The sequence below is a fragment of the Lygodium microphyllum genome, chromosome 28, assembly GCF_053477565.2.
Source record: "Lygodium microphyllum isolate KBCC chromosome 28, Lygodium_microphyllum_v1.1.10, whole genome shotgun sequence".
NCBI classification, from domain to species: Eukaryota; Viridiplantae; Streptophyta; class Polypodiopsida; order Schizaeales; family Lygodiaceae; genus Lygodium; species Lygodium microphyllum.
Window position 1 is genome coordinate 68404280 of NC_141162.1, and position 12162 is coordinate 68416441.

General features: G+C 41.7%; 1 protein-coding gene across 4 annotated transcripts in view; it reads right to left on the minus strand.

The window, feature by feature from the left end:
* The window catches only part of NFXL2 (NF-X1-type zinc finger protein NFXL2), a 195771-nt gene that overhangs the window by 73368 nt on the left and 110241 nt on the right, over positions 1-12162 (minus strand). For all 4 annotated transcript variants that reach the window (XM_087670490.1, XM_087670487.1, XM_087670491.1 and 1 more), the window contains exon 3: positions 1777-1832. In XM_087670490.1, coding sequence (XP_087526616.1) covers positions 1777-1832 — 56 coding nt within the window. The remainder of the gene's footprint in view (positions 1-1776; positions 1833-12162) is intronic.

Below are 12162 nucleotides of genomic sequence, written 5' to 3' on the forward strand. Positions count from 1 at the left end.
AGTGGTGGGTTTGGAGGCTCTACCCATCCGTTAGGTACTAGAGCCCATAGCAGACCGCTCTGAGGTATGGGAGATCATAGGGAGTCTTACTGGTTGGCATATCTAGAAGGCGCGGTGTCAGGAGGCTTTTGGCGGAGAGAGACTTTCAGTACAGGAGGCAACCTTAGCAGAGCTCTGGACCTCCATCATCCACTCCCTCCTCGGCTGATGGGATCAAGTGCAGGGCAAGTCCAGGGCGAGTCAGGAGCTCCAATATCATTTCATGCGCACTTGGGGCGGCTAGGACCTATTTTTCGTGATGCAAGCAGGCAGCCCTAGATGGCAATACACACCCCCCCCCCCCCCCCCCCCCCCGCCCCCGGTCCATGGCTTCTTGTCCCCATCTCCCCCAAACTGCCTTGAGAGGCTTGTATACATTATGTTCTTGTGACTTTCATCAGCTCCAGCTTGTCTGCTGAGCATGAGTACTCTGTTGTAATCAGTTTTTTTTTAGTAATATAATCAGCCACATTTTACTTGCAAAAAAAAACAAAACAAACAACAATTCTAATGTGATCAAGTGAACATACTGCAAGAGCAGGCATTGTTACCACTTTCAAAAATGGAAATAGGCATAACAACTAATCCCCAGCTAACATCTCTGTACAAGGCCACTTTATGTGTTCAGCATATCCTTGCTATTCACAAAAACTATTTTAGTAAATAAGTTCATTTAGCTTTTACACTTCTAAAATCAAAAAGAACAAGAGAACCATGATGGGAAGCCTTGAGTTGTAAAGAAGTCATTAGGCATCATTGGAACAGCATTCAGGTCGTCCAGAGCATAGCAAGAATCATGTGCATTGTACTGGCCACTTGCGCAGTCTGGACTCTGCATGCACCTTGAGGTGGCAGGATATCACAGGTATACCTGAAAGTTCTAGGCAGCATTTATCCCTTTGTTTGCAGGCATTTAATTACACTACTTGCAGCATAGAAGTGGTACCAGACAAGGACATTATGCCAACCGATAAAGCATTCCAATTTGTCATGACCTTAAGCATGCAAAGATGGAATAAAGTAGTAGATTTCAAATATTGCTCTTTCAGCTTGTATGTTAAACCCAGTGCCAGCACAATAATTGCTCTTACTCCAGCATGCCATTAGGCCTCAACATAGTCCCTTGTCATATACGAGTGCTGTAGAATACTGAGCACAATATCAACAACCATCACTCAAAAGAGACCTCTGAATGGACAACCTCCCCAAAGAAGCAGAAGAATTAGAACACCACATATATCATTTGTTGGACACAATGCAGGAGAAGAAAAGCGAGGAGGGGATATGATGGTGCAAGAGGGAGGAAGACGCAGAAGCAGCAATGACCCTGATAGGAATAGATGAGGTGCAATGCACACAAGCAGATGGGAGAGCAAGTCCTGATTTCTGACAAGAGCCTGTAAACCTGTTGCACAAGCAGCATCTTTGACATCCCTAGTGATAGCTAGATATATCAAAGTAAAAAAATTTGTGATGTTCTTGAGATTTTTAAAAAACTGTACCCAATTCCCCATGAACTAAAGATGTCTGCTTCCTTATAGTGTTGATATACCTTGCAAACAACCAGACCATTGCTCATTCCCTAAATAAATGGCCATAACTCAGTTTAATGAATGAATCAAACTGAATTACACTATCAGTTAGTCCAGTTTATGAGCCGTATCTTGAGCAATAAAACAATTTTATTATGACAGATTGTATTGATGTAAGCCCATTCGTATAGTGAATGAATGTTACCTGTGGCAAAGGGCAGGGCATTTATGGTTACCACAACGAAGCCTTCTTCCACAAATCTGCAGCATTTTATGAGTAGCAAATTGTTAAACCTTCCTTCTTCCTCCCGCCCTCCCTCCCTCCCCTTTATCCATCTATAGTTTATTGCCTGAAACAAGAAATCCAAACAAGCATAACAGAATGGCAAAGCCACGACAATTTATTTTGCAGCCTCAAGACCACAGGTAACTTGGTTAGGAGTACTAGCAAGACCAAGAGCTTACTATATATGAGAAAAGTAGGGACCAGTTCGAGAGAGTTTCAATATTCCACATGTAAACCCTAATTTGGGAGGCCCCAAACTTTCTATAAATAGACAGCCTGCACTCCCATTCAGCCTAATCTCATTTTCACAAGTTTCAATTGATCTAGCTTCACTACCACAACCCATTCACTGAGGGCATCTTTGTGGAAGCTGCACGACATTGTCTTCATCCATCCAACACCTGTTTCCAACCTCCCCGCACAGGTTTTCACCCTAATTTGCTACCACCAGTTGTCATCTCCTCCCCAAAAGGCTGCATTCAGCCTAGCGACCTGTTCCTTGGCTGCGTTTGCTGCCTTGGCACCCTGGCAATCACCTTTTGGATGTGTTTGTCCCAGTTTGCTGCTGCCTGCTGACACTTTCCTACCATCTGATTGCTGCATTTTGTCCATTCAGCTCTACTGCCCAAACTGTCACCATCATCAGAACCTTGTGTTTTGCAGTTTTCTCCCTCCTCACTGCTCTATCTATTTCAGATCTGGCATCTACTGCTGTATTTGCTGCTACGAAATGTCTTTGGAGGATACCTTGCAATGTTTTGGGTTCCATCGGAGTACGACATACTCTCTAACTCATCACCTCTGCCTCGGTCCTTGAGACACAAGAGTTTGGGGCATAGTATTCATTCACTGCAAAGTGTGTTTGTTGCATGAGTGTTGTACTATTCAGATTTATTCATTTCAAACTCTTCACTATGTTCATTGTCTCTGAGTTACCTTAACCCTAATTGTACTCAGTTCAGTTTGTGCTATGTTGTACGATTCTATAGTGTTTCTACGCGAGGGTATTTCTTTACACATGTATGAACCACAATCCAATATTCAAGCACCTTGCATGGTCAGCTTTAGAACATTTGGCTTGAGGTGAGAGAAATCATTTAAGCTTTCTACTCTTAAGTACAAGCTTTCTCAAAAGTATGATGGTGTGGGTAATGCATCGAGGGTTCAAATTTCTATTCAATCAGTCAGTTTTCAGCTTACAACCTCCATGTAACTTGAACATTGGTAGATTGTGAGGTTACAAGGGAGACTGCTATCTCAATCCATGAGTGGCTATGTGGCAACAAATTGTAGTATATCACTTCTACCCACTCAACCAGTCTCTCAACTACAATGAAGGAATAAAAGAAGAAAAAAGGAAAGCACAATTTTTGTGGCAATAAGGGGCATCTCCTCAAAGGCTGCAAGAAACATGAAGAGGTTCTGAAGAAGACAAATGGAAAGGATGAGGGCAGTGATGAACATTTGTCCACCAACTTTGACTTTGCCATTGCATCCCATGTTGCTACAGCAGAATTTCTTGTCTAGCCCTAGTGTTTTGGACCCCTCATGTGTTTCTAGGCTAGAGAGGGACAACCAGAGTGTGCATGTCACCAAAAAATAAAATAATTTCAATTTCTAACGATAACACATTAATATTTTTATTTAAAATGTTAAAAATAGAACCCGAAGCTCTTATGCATGGTGGCTAGATGCATGGCCAGTAAACACTAGATATTAGAAATTGTGTGGCTCAAAGAGGAGACCAAAGGAACTATTGGGAGCTATGTAGCTCAAGCAAAGAGTGGAAGGAACTTGGAAAATGTGGATGTCTAAGGTTGAAATGAAACTTTCAATTAATTTCAAAGTTTCACCCAGTAAGAAATTGTGGATTTAATATCCAAGTAAAGGGCCTTTCGACTTACGTACTTTAAGTAGCGCTTTGGCATTTAGCACATTAACAAGCAGCCCCTTCAGAATTAAATCAGCTTTGGACGTTTTCCAACCTTACAGGCTTGATTTCAAGGATAGACTTGCTATTAATCCACTTCATCTATCAACGAGGACACAAAATTTTGATTCTTTGCTTGGCATTTGATTATTTGGTAATCAAATGTGCAAATGTCATAAGCATATGTGATGTGCAAGTTCGTTATTTCACAATGTTGGGCCAAGGACACTGAATTATGAGTTGGTGCCAAAGGCAGAAGCTGTAATAAGTTGTATTGGACAAGTAATAGGTAGTACTTGTGGTCTCAGCTTGGACCTAGGGCATTTATTTGACCCATAATTGTCAGTGATGACAAGAGGAACTAGGTATTCATTAATTAACTAACTAATGTGGGTTCAAGGATCAAATAATGCACAAAACCATTTGTGGGTCAAATGGCCTAGCCAATTTAATTGTGAATAGGAACAAATTAATTTTTTGGGCACGGACAAAGGGCTGAATTAATTTTCAGAATTAATTATTTCTAAAAAGTAATTCAATGGCTGAGAATTGCTGAAAAATGGATAAGAAAGGCTGGCAATTGGAAAAACTTTCCCATGCAAGTGGGGGAAGGCTGTTAGAGGCTGAAGAGAGTGGATTCCAACCATTCAGAGCTTGTTGGAGGCTGAGAGAGAGAGAATATAGGCTGCACCAGCAGGCAGCAGCTGATTGGAGGCCATAGTAGCCAACAGGAAGCAGCCCAACATCAGGCGACAACACCAAGAGGGTGCTTTGGGGAAGGCAACAGCCACTCTAGGCTGGCAACAGCAGTTCCTAGGCTCCTTGGCAGCAAGCAACAAGATTAGGGCAATCTCTAATCAAGGCGGCAGTAGAATTCATCAATTTCTAGTGATGAAATTCTGAATTTTCTCTCTCTACATCATCCTCTCTCTCTCTCTAGCCTTGCCTGATCTTAGCACATCTCAGCAATTTGTAGTAAAGATCAGCCAAGTTTGGTGTACAGTATGAGCATTTACTGCCGTAAACCCTAGTTTAGGGCAGTAATTAAAGTTTATCAGCCACATTGGGTCCTGTGCTCTCGAAGACTGCACACCTAATACTTAAAATAGGACTGGAAATTCTGTAGTTTTATTGTTTCCAAGAGGTCAGCCCATCCCAATCAGATTTGGAGCTAGATTTTACCTGCCAATAGTCAAATGAATGTTAATCCCTAGGTGAATCAAGGGGCAAACTGATTCAAAGACTTGCTGGTCACTTTTGAGTCTTGAAAGCAAGAGGTATTGAAGATTGAAGAAGATCAGGCTAGATCTCAGTGTACTTCAACCTTTACCAATATGAATTAAAGAAATACCATAAGGGATGCTAGTTTTGAGGCCAACTAAGCGTCCAATATACAACATTAAGTGTAACATTTGCATTTCAATTTATTTGAATTTTATTGCTTGCTATAATTAGTGAATAATGAGGTCATTACCAAACTTGCCAAGCAAGGCTGGTTTCATCATCTCTCTTGTTTCAGCTCCCACAACTTGTCTACAATAGAAATTCTAAGTTTCAGCTATGGAGAATGCATATACATCACACATGGAGTCAAGTCAGCATCCAATCTTCTCCTAGAATGGGAAATCCACTGGGCAACTCCAAAATTCCATTAACCAATGGGTTTTACCGCTGATTTAGACCATAAACCTCCTCATGATAGGATTACTATGTAACCAATGAGCATGTGCCCATGCATCAAACGCATATGGGCAATGCAACCGGAAAGGGGCCATGTGGCAAGAAGTGCTTTTGTCTACTATCCACTCCTGACATTGTGCAACCATCCATGCTGCATCAAACAAATCTTGTGAAGAAGGCTCAATAACCTCTTGATGTAGAAAAGCTGCTAATGAAGAAGCAACCACCGCTCCAGAGTCCTTTATAATCTTCTTCTCCTCCTCCCTGGTGTCCTCCTTATGGAGAGAATATTTCTTCCAATGGCCTGACTTACCATAAATGTGGCAAGTCAGCTCATTCGTTTTTATCTTGTCTTTCTTCTTTTGCTTCTACTTCCCCTTCCGTTGGGAAGTTTGACCTATAAGAGCCTCATATTTCTACGAGTTTATACCCTTCAATTGTTCCTCTTGGATCAAGACTAGTCACCATAGGAACTAGCTCTTCCCCTTCTTTTGGAAAACCTGACCTATAAGAGCCTCATATTTTTGTGAATTTGTCCCCTTCAATTGTTTCTCCTGGATCAAGACCATGGAAACGAGCTCTTTCTATCATGAGGACATGTATTTTTGAAACCTCACTTAACATCTGGATTATTTTTAATCACATGATTAGGTAAATGTTGCACATGTGAGATACAACTAAGGTTAAAGTAAATTTACAAGCTCGCAATGCAAAGAAATCACGGGATGTCAAAGGCAAAAGTTGCTATAAGTTATGCCCCACAAGTACTTCGTGGTATCTGTTGCTAGTTGTTAGCCTAAGTCATCCATTTGGACATAAGTGTCAGTTGGCGACACTAGAGAAGTGGCCTTTAATGATACCTAGCGCCAAACTGATGGTCAAAGATGACGCAAAGACACTCAGGAATGGAAGTTGCCTAGCCAATTTAATTATTGGCTAACCATATTATTTTTCAGGTCACCAAAATAATTATTAGAATAATTTTCAATATTTAAAGGCTGAAAACTAATATTTAATTATGAAAAATGCTGAAAAAACCATTTGGGAAAGCTGTCACATGTCAAAAATGCCCATGCAAGACTGAAAAACGGCTAGAGAGAGACATTTTAAAAAATTCAACCTGCAAGAGGGAGGGAGGAAAGGCTGCTGGTCTGATTTGCAACCATTGGAGGACCTTCTAAGGTTGCCAAAGGCAAGAGAAGACCAATCAACAGCAAGAGATAGCATCTACAGGCTATTGAGACAGGGCGGCAGCTGTAAATGACTGATTTTCTTCAGTTCTTTGCATCTACAAGCTGTTGTGGCAAGGCAGCGGCTGCATTTGACTGATTTTCAGTCATTTTGCACGACAAAACTTTAAATTTTCTCTCTCTACAGCTTTCCCTATCATTTCCCATCCATTTCAAAGCCTTGCTCCGAAGATCTCAGCATTTGGACCCTTTGGAGGCTGAGAGATTTCAGATTTCTCTACTGTAAACCCTAATCTGCACAGAAAGTAGTTTAGTAGCAGTCTCAGGAAGCGTGCTGAAAATTGGAAGCTCCAAGTCTTGGATTCAATAGGGTTGAAGCTATTTTAACCTATTCAAGTGGAGGGACCAGCAAATAATTGAATTTGGGGCATTTTCCATCTCCATCAAAGCGGGTGAAAACCAATTGATTACCCAAATCAAGGGGTAAATCAGATTAAAGACTTACTCGTGATTTTGAACAGTAAAAGGAGTTGGAATACGGAAAGGGATTGGGAGAATCCCATTGTAAATCAACTTCTTTTTTAATAAAGCTAAAGAAATACCAAAAGGGGCGTGAATTTTGGGGCCAATCGGGTGTGCATTGTCCAAGATCAATAGGTAAATTTGTATTTTCAGATTTGCATCAACTGTTTGCTACCATAATTAAGTTGTAATCATGGATTTACCACCCATCCACAGAAGGAGGGCTGGTTACACTTTCCACTTAAGGCCCTACATCTGCCTTGAAGCAATTGAGGTAGTGAAACCAGCCTTCCTTCTCAGAGAGGATGGTAATACCTAATTAAGCACTTAATTACAGCAATCAATTAATGAGCATAAACTGAAATACACACTTTACCTTAATAATCTTGGCTAGTAGACACCCTGATGGCCCCAAAACTAGCGCCCCTTTTGGTATTTCTTTAACATTATTGGCTAGATTCCAAAATCTCCTTGGCTAATCGAAAAGCCCCTTGCTTTACCAACAATCAGCAAACAAATTGAGAAAATTGCTTCTTGATTTTCACCCACAACTTACTCTAATGGAACCGTAATTAGCCAAATGCTGCCCCAAAGTCACAATAGATGGGTTGGCATCTAAAATCTCTAACAAGGGAAAGAGGCCCTACACCTAGCTAGGTATATTTGATTCCTCCCTTACGAAAACGAGGGGTGCTGTCATATCTAACAATGCTGGATTGTAATGGGATCTTATCGATAGCTAATAACATTATTAAGGGCTAGGCAAAAGTATATAATGGGCCAGTGTAATAATGATTATATAATCGCCCAGGATAACAATAATAGTATATTGAGCCAATACAATATTGATGCTTCAAAGTATGTACAATTATAAAGCAGTACAACAAATCTTACGTGCTGATTTCAGTGTACGATGCCTTTGATTGATGATACACGACCCGAGATGGCTGCTAAACCCTAATTACTGCTATAAATTAGGGTTTACAACAGAATTTCTCTTGCTGTCCACCAAATCTAGTTGTGATCTTCTCCAAGTGGCTAGGAAATACTAGGATAACCTGGGAATGGGCTGAAGAAGGTGAGAGATTGCAGAGATGAGAGAGGAATCAATGTTTTCTCGTGGAAACCCCCAAATCTGCCTACTGCCCTATCCCAAACGGCATTAAATGCTATCGATTGCTGCCTGAAGCCCCAACCCTACTGTCACCTGCAATAAATGTGGTTGTCAACAGCTCCTCATGCCAGAAATGCTACTGCCTACAGCTCTTGCCTCCTAGCTACTATCTCCTGCCTCCAATGGCTGTAAACAAGCCTGAATTCTAATGAGCAACTCTCTCTCTCTCTCTCTCTCTCTCTCTCTCTCTCTCTCTCTTTTATCATGAAGATAATTGTATCAAGAAGTAAATATTTACAATAGACCATCAGGTCAGCATAGAGCTAATAGACATAAACTCTCTCTCACTGGAAATAATTACATGAGGTCTGCAGGCTCTCAGAACAACCTATTACATGAGCAGTACTAATAAATCACACAGAATGAACAGCTCGAGTAGAGCGAACAATCGCCATCCAAGGAGCAGCAATATGAATGCAAAGAAGGCATAGAGGACATATTTCCCATAATCCACGAACGAACTGGTATGCAGTGCTGAGTTACCGAGGACCACACTCAAGAAATGAAATTCCGGATCTATCGCGCAACAGGGCGAGACAAAGAGGTGAAGCAATGTCTCATCACATGTAGTGCAGAAAACCGACCTGCAGAGATCTTCAAGCACGGAGCACTTCTCTCATTGGAAGACCTCAATGAGCAACCTCCACATGAACACTTTACCCTGATATGGAACCTTAGACTTGCAAAGCTGGATAAATCTTTCCCACCACTTCTTTTTGCTATCCCTAAGATGCCATAACTTATTAATTTTCCCCATGGCCCATCTCTTAGCTTTCACCATCCGATGATATATCTGATTGGCTGCCCTTTTTCTCAAAATCATCACGAAGCACAAACATCCAGTCACGCCATGGATCCAATGGTTGTAATGCACGAAAAGGAGAGAACCTCTGAAGACTGTCCTATATGAACAACCAAATGTCACTATATCCACGAGGCACCCTAAAGTACTGACGAATACGCCTGAAAGAATAAAGACATGGCTGCCCAGGAATAACACCATCACGGACTCTGTCTTCAACCCCAACCTAGCCATCCAATTAAACTTGCCTTGCTACAAATCTTTTTGTGGCCAATCCAACAACCTTGAGGAAGCCACTACTTCTCCTTGCAACGAATTTTCCTCCTTACGAATATCCAAAGGACGCCAAACTGCAAAACGAAGCATCTCCTACCACGAAGCAATCAAATGAGAAAGGAGAAAAGGCTGGGAGACCTTAATAGGCCTCGTAGAATTAAGTGCATGCCATCGAGAAGCATGAATAACCGTGCTACCATAAGAGATGTCAGTCTTTTCGATGAAGAATTTAGTAATATATAACCAAGGATGACACTGAATACATAGACTCTACAAAAGGGATAGCCTCATAGTGACCATATGCAAATTAACATCCAACAAAGCTGCAACCCCCATCCTTTTCGGAGTAGTCACATGCTGCCAGGAGATCCATACTTGACCCAAATGATTGCCTTTCTTTTTCCACAACATAAATCTGATAGGCTGGACCAAATCCAAAAGGGACTTCTTAGTCCAAGGAAGCAATGGCAGAAAGAACAAAATCATACTGATCATAATGCATTGAGCCACTTTTAGTCTGACATGTAGAGACCAACTCTAAGATTTCCGGTATATGAACATGTCATGAATTCGGGAGGCATCCAATCTAGCAAGGAACGGGAAGCAACCTCCACACCAATAGGATATCCCAAGTGTCTGGTTATATTGCCCCTTGGGATCACAATTCCATTCTAGCCCAAGGCTTGCAGATCATTCTCCGTACACGAGAGAGGGGTAGATTTCTAGTATTAATGTGAAGACCCAATGCCAAAGCAAAAAAATTCTAGGCCACCATTGCCCAATTAACATTAGTGTGATCCGCCTTAAGGAACATAAAAGAATCATCTGCCAAAGATTGACCCACAAGCTGGTCAGCGCACAGAAGAGTTAAGCCAACTATCTCACCTTGAGCTACCAACTTATCCAATAATGAGAGCATCGGGTGAGTTACCAAAGCAAACAGCAACGGGCTAAGAGGACAGCCTTGCCAAAGAGACCGAGATAAGGCAATTTCTTCCGTAATCCCTCCATTAAGAGCAATACAAGCCACAGCACCCTGACTAATGGCATCAACTAGAGAAATCATACAAGGCCCAAAACCCATTGTAGACATCTCTTTTTTTCATGAAAATAATTGAATCAAGTAGTAAATATTTACACCAGACCATCAGATCATCATTCTTCCTATATCTCCTATTTTCTGTTACATCAGACCATCAGGTCATCAGAGAAACTCTCTCTCTCTTTCTCTCATTACATTTTGTTACACCAAACCTTCAGGCCCTCAAAGAAAATGACGAAAGACTATCAGGACTTTATCACAAAGAGAAAATCACACTGCTGGTGTAGAGCAAACAATGGCCAGCCAAGGGGCAGCAATGTCAAGAAGAACCCGGTCTGCCGATATCATAGAAGAAATCTGCCATAGCACTAAACCTCGAATACGGGCCACATGACCATTGATGTTCGAGACTGAATTTAAAAAAAAGCCATTCTAAGTCCGCCAAATATGCCACAAGGCATTTCATCTAAGGAACTGGAACATGCACGAATAATCAGAATGCAAAGAAGGCGCGGGGGGGCATCTTTCCCATAATCCCTGACCGGGCTGTTATCCAGAGCTCAGTCGCCAAGAGCCACGCGCGAGAAATATCACCAGATCTATCACGCAACTGGACACGAGGCAAAAAGATGAAGCAATGTATCATCACGTGTAGTGCAGAATACACGACCAGCAGAGATCTTTCGAGCATGCAGCACCTCTCCAATTGAAAGACCACCAATCAGCAGTCTCCACAAGAAGACTTTTCCCTGATAGGGAACCTTAAAGGAATCTTTCTTGCCACTTCTTTCTGCCATCCCTAATATGCCATAATTTATTCACCTTAGTAGTGACCCATCTCTTGGGCTCCACGATTTGATGGTATATCTCGTTAGCAAACCTCGTCTCGAAATCATCCAAAATCACAAACTTCCATTCATGCCAAGGATACAATAGATGTAGCGCTAGTAAAGGAGAGAACCTTTGAAGTTTGAACTATATGGATGACCAGATGTCACAATATCCACGGGGTACCCAAAAGTGTTGACGAATACACCGAAAAGAGTAAAGACGGGACTGCCCAGGAATAACCCTATCAAAAACTATTTGCAGCCCCAAACGAGCCATCAGATTAAACTTAAGTCCATGCAAATCTTTGTCCGGCCAATCCAAAACCTAGAGGAGGCCAAGACCTCTCCTTGCAATGAATTCGCCTCCTTGCGAATCTCAGGAGGGCGCCAAACTGAAAAACGTATGATCTCCTACCAGGATGCAATCAAGTGAGAAAGGAGAAAAAACTGGGTGGTCTTAATTGGCCTCGAGGAGTTGAGCACATGCCACCAGGAGGCACGAATAACCGTATTACCATGAGAGATGCCAATCTTTTCAATGCAAAACTTTGCAATGTCTGACCAAGGATGACTTTGTACACATAAGGCCTACAAAAGGGCCAACCACAAGGCTTTCATATGCAAATTCACATCCAACAAAGCTGCTTCCCCCATTTGTTAAGGCGTAGTCACATGTTGCCATGAAATCCAAACCTAACCCAACCAGTTCCCCTTCTTTTTCCACAACATAAACCTGATAGGCTGAACTAGTTCCAAAAGGGACTTCTTAGTCCAAGGAAGCAGTGGCAAAAAGAACGATATCATTTTGATCATAATACTTTGAGCAACTTTCAATCTGACATGTAAAGGCCAGTCTTGA